The 18,369-nt window shown below is 38.4% G+C and overlaps 1 protein-coding gene across 1 annotated transcript; it reads left to right on the forward strand.

Moving 5' to 3' along the window:
• Positions 1-8,809: 8,809 nt before the first annotated feature.
• LOC147641081 (uncharacterized) lies at positions 8,810-9,852 on the forward strand. The gene has a single exon (XM_086809785.1). The coding sequence runs from the start codon at positions 8,888-8,890 to the stop codon at positions 9,815-9,817; it is 930 nt and encodes a 309-aa protein (XP_086665911.1). The 5' UTR covers positions 8,810-8,887; the 3' UTR covers positions 9,818-9,852.
• The last annotated feature ends 8,517 nt before the right edge of the window (positions 9,853-18,369 follow it).

Raw genomic sequence — 18,369 nt, forward strand, 5'->3', positions numbered from 1 at the left:
CTCCTCGCACCAGATGAGAAGAGAAATCTATTCCTAAAAATTAGGAAAGTTCTCTTGAACTTCAATGGAGGAGTAAAACTGGTTGTATTCCGTACCAAGACCATTTAAGGCCTGAAACTAGTTGTATTCCATACCATTTAAGTCCTGAAACTAGTTGTATTCCTTGCCAAGACCATTCAAGGTCACGGACACTATACCATCGTCATCTACTGCTGGTAATCCAATAGAAACAATGGAATCTTCAATCTTCATTGTGAGTAACAATTTATACTCAGTGTTTATTTGGTCACATTATGCAGCTCTTACTTTAACATGCCCTTCACTACTTTTATGTAATTTATACTCAGTGTTTATTTGGTCACATTACGCAGCTCTTACTTTAACATGCCCTTCACTACTTTTATGTAACTCCTAATAATTTACTACAATGTTAATTGCCTCAGCTTAAAAAGAATTATGTAATCCTTTACCTCTGAGCATACTCCACGCCATCTCCACCACTATGCGATTCAATCTTCATTGTGAGTAATAATTTATACTCAGTGTTTATTTGGTCACATTATGCAGCTCTTACTTTAACATGCCCTTCACTACTTTTATGTAATTTACACTCAGTGTTTATTTGGTCACATTACGCAGCTCTTACTTTAACATGCCCTTCACTACTTTTATGTAATTTATACTCAGTGTTTATTTGGTCACATTATGCAGCTCTTACTTTAACATGCCCTTCACTACTTTTATGTAATTTATACTCAGTGTTTATTTGGTCACATTACGCAGCTCTTACTTTAACATGCCCTTCACTACTTTTATGTAACTCCTAATAATTTACTACAATGTTAATTGCCTCAGCTTAAAAAGAATTATGTAATCCTTTACCTCTGAGCATACTCCACGCCATCTCCACCACTATGCGATTCTTACGCTTTGTAACCCTATTTTATTATGGAGTATGAGTAACTATCTCTTGATCGTGTGCTCCGCAGTAGGCATTGAACTCACTTAATGTGAATTCTCCTCCTCAATGTATTCAAAACTTCTTCAACCTCTTTTATATCTCATTCTGTACCAAGTTTAAACTTTCCAAAAGCTTCAACCTTATCTCGAAGAAAATACACCCACATATTTCTACTAAAGGGATCGATCACACTAACAAGAAGTAGGAAGAACCACCTAAATTTAAGACCATATTAGGAAGTTTGGGAAAATTCCCATACTTTGGGAATTCCAAATGTGAAACTTTTAAATCTACTTATTAAAGTATCTCGGAGCGCACCAACTCCAAATTTGTTAGAGATTGTATATCTAGAGCCTACACATCAAAAACTTTCCAACAATATATCACATGAGGGGGGTTTTGACAAAAGATTGATAGGGTTCACCGTGCTCCCCATTTGTGAATCTTTTCAAAGTGAGAATTGGTATTTTTCCAAACTCCTTAATATGTTCTTTAATGCAATGGTTGGTATTTTACCACAAATGTACAAGCTCTAGAGGAGCCTTTGGCATAATTCTTTCTTTCTTGTGGAAATGCATGCCGATGTTGCTTGCCCACGATACAAGTTTCACACACATCTAACATCTCTAAAAATGTTGTTAGATCTGCCACAATCCCAGTCCTTTGCATATCTTTTAAGGCTACAAATCTCAAGTGTCCAAATCTCTCTTTCCTAAAGCCTTCTTGTCCCAATCAGCTCGGGCTATAAAATCCAATAGCCATATAAGTTGTTGCATTGGATTTGTTTCCAAAATGACATTGCCACTGACATCTGTGATGACTACACTAGCCTAAACAAAGAGAACCTTCAAGTCACGGTCAACTATATGGCCACAAAAAACTGACAGCAAAAATCACTTGATGTCTACCACATTCAGGACATCAAATCACTTTTTAATATCACCATTTCTAGAAACAAAAGAAATGATACATGAACCCATGGATGGGAATTTATTGGCATCGTTCCCGATAGCTGCTAGGATAGTCTCCCCCATAGGGTTGAGGGAGGTATACCAGCCCTTTTATCTAGTTATATGTCGAGACGATCCATTGTCAATGATTTATGAACCATCATATGTTGAGGAATATTTTGCTTTTGCATAGGTTTTTTCTATTCCCACAAACATATCCAATCTTTCTTCAACACTCCTTATTAGACAATACCAGATTCCCATAGGGACTTTGTGCAGCTCCCATGGCTATCTAAGACTGTCTCGACCCTCAAATAGGCCCCGCATCATCCCGAGAACAGTGTGTTTTTGGTTTGCTGTCCACCACCAACACTCAACAATGTGGTCAGATAGCCCACATAAGCATGAAATTTATTTGGTAGAGCGAAAAGTAGGATGCATGCTTATGTAGATTTGGCAGAGTGCCAAGTCTACATAAGACATCTCCTAAACATATGGCCACACTTGGCCACAATCCAATGTCTTATATGGGAACTACCAAGTGCCCACAATCTCACAATGGCTACTCCTCATAAAGGCGGCCTTACAAAACATAGCACATCAGTCACCCATAGAATAGAGCACATCCCATCCTCCTAAAAAAGGGGACCTTACAAAATAGATCACATATTTCACCCAGAGGGAGGGTGGAGCATTGAGAAAATACTTTTCCAATATTTATGTGGTGTAACCACATGGAATTGAGAGTTCAAAAAACAAAGTGTGGAGACTTTGGAATACATTCTTTCTTATGAGAAAACGTGGTGCTCATACTAGATCAAGTGTGTGTGGAGGAAAAGAGCTCACAAAATACAAGAACAATCTCTTGCTTATTAAGTTGTTTATGAATACAACTAGGCCTTGCTCAATACAAAATGCCTCATAACTCCACCTTTAAATAGGTGAGCAAGTGGACCTTAAGTCCATTCACACTCACACCCTCTTCCCCTTCTACATAACCTTAGTCTCTTAATACCCCCCCTCAATATCAACTATGAAAGGATGGGATAGGTGGTATTAGACATAGGATGCCTTTATAACATTAGGCGTACAAGGTTTGGAATATAGGTGTGATTACATTGAGAATTAAAACAATTTCTCAGCAGAGGTAGAGGCTGATACAAAGTTTGCCTCTGACTCTTTGTTAGGACATTTAGATGTGATACGTCCCATTTGTTTACACTTATTACATTTCATTTTGTTGGGATATTTGATCCAACAATTATTTGCCAAATGACCCACCTTTTTACAATGGGCACATCTTACTTTGACCACTTGATGTGACAAAGCTTGTTCGATAGTCGATGAAGTGGTTGCATTTGAAGATTCAGCCACTCCCTTTGGCCTCTTTTCTTCATCAAGACATGATTGAATGAATCCTTCGAGGGTGGGATTAGGTATGTTCTTCAAGGTGGTGTCCAAGGTGGCGTACACCTTCTTGACTGCTTTGAGCAAAACAGCCACTGCATCATCTTCATCCATTCTCGCATTCACTGATGCAAGTTGAGCCATAAGGCCCTTCAAGTGAGAGATGAAGGCTCCAATGCCATCTCCCTCTTTGAGTTCCAAGATAAAAAATTCGATTCTGAGTGAGATCTTGGAATTCTTACCACGAGCTCCATAGAGCTTATCAAGCTCATCCCATTTCTCCGTTGCAGTCGGAAGCTAGTCCACATGGTGGATGAGTGCCTCATCAAGATGAAGCATGATGATGGCTTGTGCCCTCTCATCATCTTCAACATCTTCAGCCTTTGTTCGATCAATAACCTTGGTGGCGGAGATGAATGGCCAAAAGCCTTTGGACATCATCTTGTACTTGACAAGTATGGAAGCCCTCTCCCGAGAACTTCTTGATTTGAGTGTTGTCCTTTGACATTGGGTATTGAAAGAGATTATGAGAGAGTAATGGGCTGATTATGAAGAAGAAAAAACCAAAAATTTATGATATTTAGGCTTAATTAGAAAGAGAGAGGCTTATGAGAGTGCAACAACCCTAATCAAGTTGAGAATGTTGCATAAATAGGAGATTAAAATAGTAATTTTTATGGTTTAGCACTTAGGGTTTGTGCTTAATTACTAATTTTGATGGGGATTAGATGCATTAGTGTTAAAGAACACTTTGGTTGGTGATTAAGATCACCATTAGTGTGTAGAAAACATAATTAGTGCTTAAAAGCATATTTTTAGTATCTAATGACACTTATTTTGGTGATTAGTTTACCATTAGTGTTTAATAACACTATTAGTGTTTAAGAACACTTTATAATAACCTCCCTTTGTTGGATTAACAGATTAATTAGTATTAAACAACACTATTAGTGCTCATAAGCACATTTTGAAAGCTTTGAAAGCTTGAAAGTTGATGTTGATTCACGAGCTTGATGAGAATGAGGTTTATGGATACCTCATGTGGATGGCCACTCTTCAAAATCAAGAGAAAGATCAGCAACAATCATTCACAACCTCACTTGAGTGATTAGAGCAAGGGAGAAGGTGATTAGAGCAAGAAAAAATCAAAGTTGAAGCTTTAATGGAAAGCTTCCATGGAGTGAGGAGAGGCGACTGATTTTCTGCTTCTAGCCGACGCATCCGTCCACCAAATGAGCTCAAAATTGAGCTGTGCATAGGGGATAGAGTGGGCTTCAATAGCCCTCAACTCCCATAGGCAAGCATTGCTCACAGTCGGCGTATTTGTGTACGACTAGCTGCGCTACAGGAAATTGGCACCGAGCTGACGTAATGCCGCCGCGAGGAGTGAATTATTCAGACAATTGGCCGTACGAGTACATGCACCCAGGTCTCCTCTACACATCTCCCATGAAGAAATTTTTGAGAGATATGCCCTCTACAAGCTGCTAGAAGGCCTCCACCAGTAGAGGGTTGAGCTCCACAAAAGAAAGGATAAGAAAAAAGTGAAACTTTTGACCTAATCTACACCACAAGGCGTTCTAATCAACCTGGGCTCTGATACCATGATGAGAAAATGTGGTGCTCATGCTAGATCAAGTGTGTGGAGGAAAATAGCTCACAAAATACAAGAACAATCTCTTGCTTATTAAGTTGTTTATGAATACAACTAGGCCTTGCTCAATACAAAATGCCTCATAGCTCCACCTTTAAGTCCATTCACACTCACACCCTTCTCTTCCCCTTCTTTATAACCTTAGTCTCTTAATACTTTCTAGGGTTGAAACAAGCCATTAGGGAATGGTACCAGAGCAGCTGGATATATGTTTTCTTTATAAGTATTAATATTTATAAAAGTATGTAAGATGAAAATCTTTGTATTTTCTCTTATTAGGGTAGGTACTTGCTCATTGTTCTATATGGGGGATGACCTTATTATGATGGGGAACCATGGAAATCAAATCTCATAGATAAAGGAGATATTGAGTTCACAGTTTGGAATGACAAACCTTGGGCTTGTGCATTTCATTTTGGAGATTGAGGTTTGGCATGAGTCCGATGGAATCTTCATTTCTCAGTAAAAGTATATAGGAGAACTCTTAAAGGAATTTAGTATGGTTGAGTGCAAGTGAATGGTTACACCCATGGAGGTTCATACAAAGCTACCTATGGAAGATGCTTCTCCACTTGTGGATATGAAGAAGCACTTAAAGTGGGTGGGGAGTTTGATCTTTCTGTACAATTTATGGCCTAATATTAGCTTTGTAGTTGGTGTCCTTAGCAAGTTCTCAAATCAGCCTTGAGAGAACCACTAGAAGGCAGGGATATGTATGTGTTGAAGTACATGAAAGGTACCATTAGGTATGGTATCACACTTACACATCAGGCAATACATTGATGTGATTTATGACTCAAATTAGGTAGGAGATTATGATTTCACCAAGAGTATTAGAATCATTCTTATGTAAACATTCTCTACTCATTTAAGAGAAACATTATGAAAAACTTGATTTTATCCATTAATCATTCATCTAGGATAAAGAATGGTTGGATTTACTAAAGAAGAGAGGGGAATGCCTTTTTTCAATGAGTGGCACTTTCTATAGAGACTAAATACAAGGCTTAGTGACACTTTCTTCTATAGAGGCTAAGTACAAGGCAATATACTTTACCTCATGTGAAGAAGTTTGGTTGAGAAGGAATTTGGGAGACATGGATGTTGCTCAAAAGGAAGTAAAAATGTTGGAGCGACAATGTTGTGTGAAAATCAAAGTTGCAAAACGATTACCACAAGAACTTGGTGTTTCATTTTCGCACAAAGCATACTGAAATACAATATCGTTATTTGTATGAGCTTATCATGGATGGAGAGGTGGCTCAACTTGTCTACTACCTCATGATAGAGAAACCGATGATAGAGAATTGTGTAGATACCCTCAAAAAGGCTCTTAGGTGAGATTTGCTCGAGCACCATCTTCATCGAGTTGACATTGGACCGAAGGGGTAGTTTACTTACGGGTGGACATTAAGGGGGGTATTGGAGAAGAATTTGCTCAATGCTCCACCCTCCTGGTGTTCTCACTACCCCGGTGATGGGTGTGCTCTATTTTGTAAGGACCCTCTATGAGTAGTAGCTGTTGTGGTGAGACTGACGAACATCCTAATGGGAAATACCTCAAAATTTTTTGCTAAGACATGAGATGGTGGCTAGATGGTTAGGAGATAGCTTATGAGAGTTGGCACTCTGCTAAGTAGGATGCATGCTTATGCAAGCTATGTGAGCACATTTGCGAGTGGTGGATAGCAAATTAAGGACACATTATTATCAGGTTATGAGGTCCATTTGAGGGTCTGTATGTCCTAAATGGTCATGGTAGCTACACCTAGTATAAATAGAACTAAGTTATAGTCTAATATGGTCCTACTTGGATGATATGGTCAGTTGGTTATTTTCACGTCATAGGTTGGTTGACATGGCAATATACATCCATGCCAACCCTGGGCACTAAATATAGAATTGTCATTATGCTATTTCATATTATTTACTAGTATTAGTAATTTAAGTGTTGCAAGATTGTGCTTAACCTCATCTTTGGGAAAATCACACACACACACACATATGTATATATACTTTTATGTGTGTGTGCTTAACCTGATCTCTCAAAAATTCACACACATGCACACACACATATGTATAATATAAATATGAAAGTAATTTGGTAAAAGGTGGATATAGTCTAGCGTCAAAGACCCAATTCCCACATGTCCACTTATTTAGTGCCACTGCCCACTCCCATTTATGACCATTTAATACACATAAACTATTGGTTTCTCCTTTGAAAAAAAGATAAAATGTTATGTTGTCAATGGTCAGTTTCATGATTTTCAACTAGAGCATCCTATTGTTTGTATCCCTCCTTGCATGGGCTAAAACATGAACATGGGTTTTTCACCAATCTTAATATCATCCAAAAAAAAATAAAGACTAAAATTTAACAAAATCTACGACTCTAGAAGATGGAGTCCCCAAAAATATAGCCCTTTGTCCTCATCCGATTCGAATTCTTTTAGTTGTCTTGACTAAGATTGGGTCTTTACCATATATGAAAGCAATTTGAACTTTGATACGCACATGGGTAAGAGATATCTTCCCTTTGTTTAGCATGTAGCCATGTTGCATGCAAAGTTTCTTTTTGAACATTGTTGAGTCCTTCTATATCATTTTAGCTTACTCTAAAAACACGAGAAAATATAATGTTTTAGCTTTATAATAAGATTTTTATAATACTTGAAATTTATGCTTGGCTATGTTTTAGCTTTATAATTAAAAAACTCTATGGATAGTTCTTGTTCAAATCCACTTCTTAATTTTAAAAAGGATTGTATGTATGCTTGTCTTAAAAAACCACAAAGTATTTTATTATTTTTCAAATATTTGTTGGAAAGGCAAAGTGAAAAATTCACCCTTCTTCAACAAGGTCAACTTGCCAATAATCCTTTTTTTATAAAGAATGGACTGGTCCCCTATCATGTAGTCGAGTTCGTTAAAAGCCCACATTGTTCTTGTTCAAATCCATTTCTTAATTTTAAAAAGGATTGTATGTATGCTTGTTTTAAAAGACCACAACGTATTTTATTATCTTTCAAATATTTATTCGAAAGGCAAAGTGAAAAATTTACCCTTCTTCAACAAGGTCAACTTGCCAATAACCCTTTTTTATAAAGAATGGATCGGTCCCCTATCATGTAGTCGAGTTCGTTAAAAGACCACAGTCCCAAGCATGATGTGGGTTGGATCCTATTGCATGTGTAGCAAATAAACATGATAACTAAAAAATAAAGTGGACGTGCTCAGTGCTAGAAAATGTGCAGAATACCGGATAGATTTAAGAGTTGCCCCTATTTTGATTGGCTAAAAAGTATGTTGGGCATGCTAAAAATTCTACAAGAAAAAATGGACATGCTAAAAATTCTACAAGGAAAAAAGAACTGACCCCCACTAGGCCACTTTTCAAAAATGAAGAGGGGGTGGCAGGTGCGTGCATGTCACATGAGCCATTGAGGCTATTGGGTTTAATTTGATTCCCAAAATGAAACATGAAATATGAGAATTTGGCACATGCCTAATCTTTGGATCATGGATGGAAGGGCACGTGTTGAAGGTGCCTATGTCCATTGACCCAACTTGAAATAATAAAGAAATTGTATAAATTATAACTAGGCCAGCCAGCCTAGTCCTCTCAGTGATTCCTGCATCCTAAGGCACGTTCTATAAACGTGTAGATGCTGCAAATTCGGTGATTTAAATACTATTATTAAGTATTACAAAAGGTGCGAATCCAATCACATGGAAAATGCAAGGATATCAAATCAAAAAATTTGGTGCTGCAGATGCCAGCTTAATATAGTAAATAATTAAAGCCAAAATAATCTTATCTCAGAAGAACAGGCATTGGTGGGCGACTGTATAAAGTAGCTAGGTTTCTGCACTCAAGCTTTGCCATACTGTTTAGATTGGTGTACGGAAGAGATGTGTAGAGATGGCCTTCTTGACGCTCTCAAGGTCAGAAAGGCTGCCACCACCATGAAGAAGAAGAAGATTGCCGCCAAGAACAACCGTTCTCTCCCTTCAGTCGCCCCACAGAGGGTTCAGCCTGTCATCATCCACTCTGTCTCCCCTCATGTCGTCTCTGTAGACCCTCACAACTTCATGTGGATTGTTCAGAGCCTCACTGGCTCTTCTGCTACTCGCCTCCGATGCGAGGAAAGACGACCGTGTTCTATCCCAGATAGAGATCATCATCACATGCAGCTTGAATCAAGCGCCAGCACCTGCAGCATCAGACGTGCCGATAATGATTTATATCTTGAAGGGCTTCTTCTATCAGGAAGCTCTGATTCGGAGCTTAATTCTCCTCCATCAACAGATTATATAATGGTAACGTACTATGGCTTCGATGAGAAGCATCTTCTAGAATCAAACAGCTATGGTAGGAGAAATGTTAATGGTGATGAAGGTCGATCTCTCGATGATCAATCAACATTAATGGAGCTCAATTCTCCATCGCCCAACAGAGCAGCATCACCTTGCTTTCCAATTCACCATGGTTTCCATCATCAACAACTTGTCGTCAGTGGTCATCATGATCATGGGCTGCTTGAATCATTAAGCTCTGATTTGGGCTCTCCAATTGATGATAATCACAATCAGCTCATCCCAAGACGTGATTGTGAGGTCAATAGAGGAGACCATATCCCTCCTTGGTGCTCTTCTACTCTCATTAGTAGTAGTGACGACGAAGAGGGTGATCTCCTTTCAAAACCCTCTGATTATTTCTTCCAAGAGATGTTTAGTACTAATCATGTGGATAAATCCCAGCTTCTTCCAGGCTCCACAGTGGACTCCTACCTAGAGCATTTGCTCTTCTCCTATGACAAGTCTGTACTGACTGCATTGTAATAGTTCCTATGTGGATGTATGCGACCTGCTGCTCAAAGATCCTTTATGATTTTTAGTGGTCTGTTGTGGTCAAATAGAACCCCTCTGAGCGTTACTTAGAATTTTGTAGGCGTTTAATTAGTATTTAGACACACTAGAATGCCAATCATTCATGGCTTACTAATCGGCAAATTAGGCTTAACACTTCGATAAAGTAGTCGTTGTTGCGCTCTCCATCTCGAGAATTAATTTCTGTCACTTTGCGAACAGCTTCACGATCTTATAAAGCAGGTGCCTCCATGATTTTGTGTACATAGAGCCAAAATGAAGTATGTTATAACTATATGCAGCGTTGACAATTAGCATTGAATTCCTGGCAAACCGATTGTGATGCAACATTAGGTCATAATTTGGAGGAATGAACGTGCATGACCAGCAATTACCATGTGAGGGAGAAGGGAGAGAACGGAATTCTCCATGCATCTCTGATTCCTCTTCCACGAGCTGCTTTGCACTCTTGAATCTGGATATGGTCCCTACGTGGTTAATTAGTCTTCAATGTTCATGTGCAATGGCATGGAAGAGAACAGTCTATCCTAAAATTTTAGTCATCACACAAGCAAAGGTCTCCTCAATTATATACCTTACAACGGTAGCCCCTTGAAGCATGGTAATCAACAATATCACACTAGTTAGCTAACTACTGATCTTTTCCACAAGTCACACAATATAACCATTAGCTATACCACCATTGCAAGGGGTCTCCTCAATTAAAAATGGTAACCCCTTGAAGCATGGTGATCAGCTCCTTACAGCCTTTTTCCCACACTTCAGTTAACTGAGCCTTTTCACATTCACATGATCATACAACTATGTTGTCCAAGAAAATAGGCAAACTTGCAAACTTGGCCTCACCATTCTAGCTGAGCCAAAAAGGGTGCTTTTAGGAATAGCAGTGGCAGAGATTCATAGGATTAGCACGTTCCAAGGTGTTTAATAGCCCAAGTTTTAGGCTTTTTAGTTTAATTAGAGTGGCACAGATGTTTGCAAGAGGTATTTAATAGTCGAAGTTTCACGCATTTAAGGTATTTAAAAATTAATAGTCATCAAAGGTGAGACCAGCCTGGAAAGGAAATGCGGAATAGAATCTCATGTCAAAATACACTCCTAATCTCATGTCAAAATACTCTCCTAGTAGGAAACATTTTTGAGTAACCCTAATATGAATCCTTCTCACCATAGAAAATGCTATTTTGAGCAAGCATTTTCTTCATAGTTTCATCCAATTACTACTAATTTTCGAAAAGTTGGATGAGGCATTTTTCCTCCTCTCTGAAGATGAGGTGGATATTTCAAAAGTTAACAGGCTCCACGATGAAGCAAACCTCTCTTTTCCCAAACCCAGAACTCTCCTAAGATAACTTGGCCAAACAATACTAGCTAAGAATAATCATGGCATATGAAGGCCCTATTAGTTGATATGGATATTAATGCCCGAAATAGCACTACAAGCATTTTTACCCACACATGCAAAAGGGCACCCACCTCTCTCTCTCTCTCTCTCTCTCTCTCTCTCTCTCTCTCTCTCTCTCCATGGATGAGGGAGCCAGGGAGAAGATTGTGGTGGCGACTCATATATGCTTTTGAAAAGCTATGATAACATAGATACAAGAGGAAGGCTCACTTGGCCATTGGGTGTGGAAGAGAGAGAGAGAGATATCATCTAGCTACATTACACATACATATGAGGATCATCAATCTCTCTTTTGCATGTTACCAACCATTTTGATTCTCTTTTGTTCTTAGGCCTCCTTTCAAAGAGGACTAATCCCTTCCCCTACCTACAACATATGCACTGTCGTAGAGCTTGTAAAATAGGGCTATTAACTCCATATGCACTGTCGTAGAGCTTGTAAAATAGGGCTATTAACTCCATGCATCATTCCGACAAGCACACCAAAACAATGAAAAATCAAAGGGTGGGCACATTTGCGCCATGACACATGGCAACCATCAACAATGGGAAATTATCATTTGATACAATATGCACCCCTTGAGGGTCCTCCTTGAGTAGGTGTTAAGGAATCAAATGAAACTTGGTATATGCTCTATCACCTCCTAGTACTTCACCATTGAGGGCCTCTATATTCATGAGTTGCTTAATATGCTTTTGAAACTCATTGGACACCACTATTCTACTAGACCTCACTACAATGGAGTCTAACCTCAAGATATTTTCTCCAAGTTCATCCTACATGTTTTAAACCTTAATTAATTGTGGTGCACATCTAAATTATTTTTTCTCTAACTCTTTTCAGTGCCTATTTCACATACACAATTCGCAAAGAGATCATTTATAAATTGTGTATAAACACTCTCTTCTTGTTATTCTTTGAATCTGTGGTATGTAATCTCTAAGTAGTATGCATTGTTATTGTAAGATACCTTGGGCTCTATTCTTGATCGCCTTGTGGGGCTTTGTTGGACACTCTCCATGTCTCCTTGCTATGATTATGCATGACCTTGATCCTCTTATGGGGATTTTCTAAACACTTTCCATGTCTCCTCACTATGATTATGCATGATTTTATCATTTTGTTTATTTCCAAAAGTGTGCTTCTCACTAATTATGAGGGTTATAGTGAGGGTAATTGTGCTTGATGTTCAACCAGCACACCAAATAAAACAAAAGCTTAAAATATCCAAAATGTTGAGATATCAAGCTCAACTAGTGTTATGGACATTAATGACCTACCTGGGTGATAGCTTTCGCACTTAGTCCACTGGCATGGTTGGTGAGATTATGGTTGTTATGTCTCTAGTGGATGACAGGCTGTGTGACACAACCATATTTGTATTACTAGAGTATGTCATACTTATAGTGCTGCCAGCTCATATAGTCCACTATGGGATTGACCATTATAAGTTATAGTAGGAGAGTACTTTCCCTTATAGTATGTACTTTTATTTCTTTGTGTTGATGGTTGTAGAGAAAAGAAAGAGAAGAAGATAGAAGAAAATGCCATCCATCTCTCCCTTATATCTTGCTCTCTCTCTCTTGTGTATGTGTGTGTGTGTTTGCTTATTGCAACAAGGAACTCACACTCTCCCTCTCTCCTAGATTCTCTTTATGGTATCAAGAGCTCGGCTCGTGTGAGATCTAATAAGATAAGCAAGAGGCAAGAACAAGGCAAGCAAGGAAGTGATACACGGGTATGAGTATTTTCATCTCTTTCCCTCTCTTTGATTTTGGAGTAACACCTTTAGTAGCTATCAAAGCTACAAGCAAATAGGGAAGTCATTGTCTCAGACTGAGGCATCCTCTCGGGTGAACGAAGAAGACCGTATTGTACTATGTTAACTGATTTTTTTTGGCATGATTTGGGTCCTATTTTAGCTCTACAAGCTTTTCACACAAGTGTGAAGTGTTGATTTTGACTGTGCCAATGCCCAATTTCTCGTTTGGTGCAAAGTTGCAGTAGAAATTTGGTTATAGGATAGTTTATGTAGATAACCTAAGTGTTAGAGGTGTTGGTGGTATTAATCCCATTTTGAGGTTAACCTAGCATCTCTCTACTATATAAGAGAGAGAGAGAGAGAGAGAGAGAGAGAGAGAGAGAGAGAGAGAGAGCACAATAAGTGTCATGAAATAACACTAATGATCAGAATGGCTAGCAATGCCAAAAATCTATGTATCTTGTAATCATTTAGTTTATCTTTCTTTAAGATTTGGATGCCTAAGTATGAATAAGAGCAAGTTGTATAAATAACAACATTTTCATAATGCAAGACACAATCCCTCTTTGTGCTAATTGAGTCTAGCTTATCTCCTCGCTCTCTTTTGTCTATGGTGTATACGAGAGAGAGTTGAGAGGAGAGAGAGCTACATTCTTGGTGCATGTTCCTCTTAGGCTTATGTTTATGAGTATGAAAGTAGAAAGGAGTGAGTGTCCTATGAAGAGAGGCAACCTCATGGTGATATCTTGAGGAGGAGGCAAAGGAGTGGAGCTATAGCTATCACTAGCATTGCTTGGAGTCTTCAAAGATACGAGCTTGGATGCCAAAAAATTCCCCATGACGTGTTAAGGTAACCATTTTTCATGGCAATAGGAGAGGGATAGTGTAGCCTCTAAAATTTTTGACACCACTGTCAAGGAGCCACTAGTCTCTTTCTACTCTATTTACAATCCCTGGCATCTTCTTACAAGTCTATTTTCCATTAATATGGCTTCTTGAAGCTGTGTTATTAGTTGAGAAGAGGATAAGTTTGTCAGAAGAGAGAAAAATAGATAAAAAGAGGGGTTGTTTTTTATAGCATTTGATATTGTTGTTTGCATTATTTAAGAGTTAGAAAAGCAACAAAACACAATGTTTACATCAATACTTGCATGGTGGTAACTCCATAATCACACCGTGATTACGCAAGGAACACACATTTGCTGTATTTTTTGAAAATCCTTAAACATTTTTTAAAAAAGGAGCCATTAATCCTATTTCTTGATATTATTTGAACATTGATGTTGCAAAGGAACAATCTCGAAATTTTGAATTGAAAAAATTAAGATTTACAACCCCAAAATAATGAATTTTGGTTGAAACCTATGGAATCACATTGTCGTGATTCTATAGTCTGCAAAATCATACCCGTAATTTGACAAATCTAGCTATCCCACTAACCCCATGATTATGCATTAAAGGCACCTTATCTTTGACAAATTTCATCTTATCCAATCATGATTACGAATCACGGATCATAGCTCGTGATTATCAATCATGACCATGACTGCCACATTATAAATCACGTTTTAGAATCATGCCTACAGGAGTAGCAGTATACAACTGGGAATAAACAAAAAAATTTACCATGATGTGTGTCGTAATCACGCTCGTGAAATCTGATCATGACCATGATTCTATAAAAAACTGGTAATTATAGACCTAATAATTCCAATTGTGTACAAAATCCACATTTTGGCCGGTTAAACCCATCTAGCAAACTCTAGCATATCCCCACCAAACAAAAAACACACATGCAATCCACCTCTCTCTACTGCAATCCCCTTCCTTAGTGAAAGGAGATGGTTCTTCGCTCCCCCACGATGGCCACCACCATTTGTCGTATATGAAAAATCCAATCAAAGTTGCTTCCCTTCCGCCCATATGCTAGCTACTGTGACTAGCTACCTCATGTCATCTCCCTCTTCGCATGTGTAGACAAGAGAGAGAGAGAGAAAAGGAGAAGGAGATCGTCTGATGTTCTAGATTGCATCATGTGCTCGGCGGTGCTGGCCACACACCAACCCATTCCCACACATAAACCCATGCCTCCGCGGTGTTTACTACGCAAGCCCCTGCTTGTTCTCTTCTCTGCAGGGGGTGATGGCCACACACCAGCCCACGGTCCGGCTGTTTTGGAATCCACACACCACATCCAACGTAGAAGCAGGTTCTTGCACAGCCGAGAGAAGAGGCAATGGTGTAACTCCACAACCGAGAGAAGAGCAGAACATCCTGTTCACATCCCACCCATAAACAAGAGAATACAAGCACGTTTTTGTGGCCAAAACCATCGCGGGAAGAAGAGAAGGTGATGGCAATGCAGCTAGCGCAAACACAAAACAAAACAAAACAAGAATTCTTAAAGCAAATCAACCATGCTAATTTTGCAAAACAAAGGAGCTCACCGTAGGTGATAAGTTGTGGGGACTATTGTCGAATCAAAACAAAACATTCAAAGCTTCAATATGAGAAAAAAGCTTCACATGGGAAAAATAGCTTCAATAGAGCTGTGTCTTAGCTTAGGGGTTTCACACAAAAGCAACCACACAAAAGCTTCGAATCAACAAAGCAGCCTCCACCCGCTGCATAACTTTCTGCTTGCATGTTTTCCCTCCTTTTTTCTCACAAACTACTATGCTTTTGGTGCTTTTTGGATTCCAGAATCCGCTTCTTCTATCAAGTTGGATTCTAGAATCCACTTCTTGTGCCAAGCTAGATTTCAAAATCCACTTTTTTTACCAAGTTGGATTCCAGAATCCACTTCTTATGTCAAGATGGATTCCAGAATCCACGTCTTCTATCAAGTTGGATTCCAAAATCCACTCCTTGTGTCAAGTTGAATTCCAGAATCCACTTCTTCAAGGGGATTGGATTCTGAATTCTAATTTTTCTCTTGATTTGGATTCTGGAATCCAGATTATTCACAAAGTAGGATTTTGGAATCCACTTTGTCTCACAAGGCTGAGTAGGACCTGAATTTACTTAAAGCAAAGATTTTAAAAAACAACTTACACTTCATGTTTTATTTTTTACCAAAAAATTAAGATTTTAACAATAATACAGATTTTTCTTAAAACTTTGGATTTTATTTCACCAAAAAAAATTTACAAAGTTTGATTTTTTTACAGAATTGTAAAAAGGATTCTGGAATCCAAATGTTTTTTCCACTTGAGATATAGACCGTTATTTTTCACTCCAAAATTTAAAATATAGAATTTAGAAAAGAGAGATGCTTTAGTTTAAAATTCCAAGCAACCAACATGATTTTTAAAATTTTACAAAAAATCAAAAGTTCTCAATGCATTTTCAGATTCTTATCAAAGTTTTGCCTCTGCCCTCCTTAGACTCATGATGAAGGGAAATCCAAATGCCCTTATATTTGATGAGCTGGTTTCAGTACTCTTGCGAGAAGAGCAGTCTAGACAAAACAGATCTAATATGCGAGTTGGTGACCAAGCTTTTGTTGCCAATCAGAAAGGAAAAGGTAAAGCTTCTTTGCATGGTGGCTATAAGCCAAAATCAAAATCCTCAAGTAAGGATACAAAGAAAGAGGGGTGATAAGCCTAAAAAGAAGCGCAAGTGTCACTTTTGCAGGACACCAAGGCACTACATACATGAGTGCAAGAAAAGGCTAGATAAGGAGAGAAAAAAAAGAATCGGGCATGGCTGTGGCTAATGCATTTGCACCAAGTGTGCAGAGAAGAAGGAATCTGTAAGTTTTTCTCAAGATGATTGGTTATGGACTGTACATTGTAGTTATGACCCTTCTGTTCATGATGTATGTATGTCAATGGAAGAATCGAATGCTTGGTACTTTGACACTGGCTGGGCCACTAAGCACATTACTTCATAAAAAGGTTTGTTCTCATCTCTAGAATCTGTTCCAAGTGTAGGAACCGTCACATGTGCAAATGGTTTCTCATATCATGTCAAAGGAGTTGGTAGAGTTGTGCTCAGTGCTACAAATGGGGGCACATTTACTCTTTGTAAAGTTTTATATGTGCCAGGCATTAAGAAGAACTTGCTGTCAATTTCATCCTTAGCCTTGCATTAGGAGTTTTTTGGACCCAAACAGGGCCTCTTAAGGATTCCTAATTTTAAGGGATTAGAGTTTAAAAAGTTGGGCTTAAGGGAGACAAAGGCTATGATGACCCCTATTTTTGGCCTTGCCACATTAGCCATACCCCCCTAGTTTCACTTTTTAAAGGGCTTACTTTTTGACTTTTCTCATACTTTCTTTCTTACTTTTTGAATTTTTTATCTTCACTCTCTACAAATTGAATCTTTCTTGTTAGTTTGAAATCTCCTTTCTCATTAACTCCCACCATATCTCCCTTCCACATCAGCAAAACATTCTCGTATTTAGGTAGGCCCCAAAAAATTTTAAAAAAATATTTTTTATTTTTTTACATTTTGAGGTGAAAAAAACACCACCCAACCAATATGTATGATGAAAACAATTTTTTCCCTCCAAAAAGCTTGTAATTCAAGGGTCATGTTAGAAGCCTGTTAAGAGCCAGTACATACATAACTAACTGTCATGTCCCCACAATGCCATAAACATAACTAACTGTCAGGAACCACTACATCCATGAGATCTCGAAATTGTGGGGACCCCAAAAATTATTATTTTTTAATTTTTCTCATAAATGTAATTTATTGATAAAAAAACTCCATGTTAGTATATTGGTATATCAAAAATATCATTTTCTACTTAGAAAAATGGATTTATGTTAAACCTCCGACAGCAAAGTTCTAACAGACTCTCTCTCTCTCTCTCTCTCTCTCTCTCTCTCTCTCTCTCTCTCTCTCTCTCTCTCTCTCTCTCTCAGGATCTCTCTACTTTTCCTTCTTCCTCTGCTTAGCTATGGAGCCTTTGCAAGCTGTGTGTGTAGCCCCTTGTGAAGCTAGAAAATGGAAGGTTGATTTACACATTCGTATTCCTAAAGAGTATGGCAGCTCTAAAAAAACCCATCCTACTGATGCACAATCTGTCCAAGCTCGTAGGATAGCTGAGGAGAAAAATGTAGATCTTTGGGTTGATGGGCATCTCTATCCAATTGAACCTCCATTAAGAGCAAACCCTCCTTTCCGCGATTTATCATCTTTTATGCAATTTGTTGGTGAAGAGGAGAGCTTGGCTTGTTTTAGGATACTGTAGAAGATTGACTACAAGTGGAGTTTAGCAAACCCATATTCTCCAATCTCAATTGCAAGCATCACAATTCAGCCTTTACAATGTCAAGAAGGACTTAAAACATCATCAGATAAAATGAAAGAGATCCTCGTAGAGA

This window comes from Cibotium barometz, chromosome 2 (genome assembly GCF_041138505.1).
Source record: "Cibotium barometz isolate CiBa-2024 chromosome 2, ASM4113850v1, whole genome shotgun sequence".
NCBI classification, from domain to species: domain Eukaryota; kingdom Viridiplantae; phylum Streptophyta; class Polypodiopsida; order Cyatheales; family Cibotiaceae; genus Cibotium; species Cibotium barometz.

Coding starts and splice junctions, on each gene's coding strand:
- LOC147641081 (XM_086809785.1), top strand. CDS start 8,888: ATGTGTAGAGATGGCCTTCTTGACGCTCTCAAGGTCAGAAAGGCTGCC.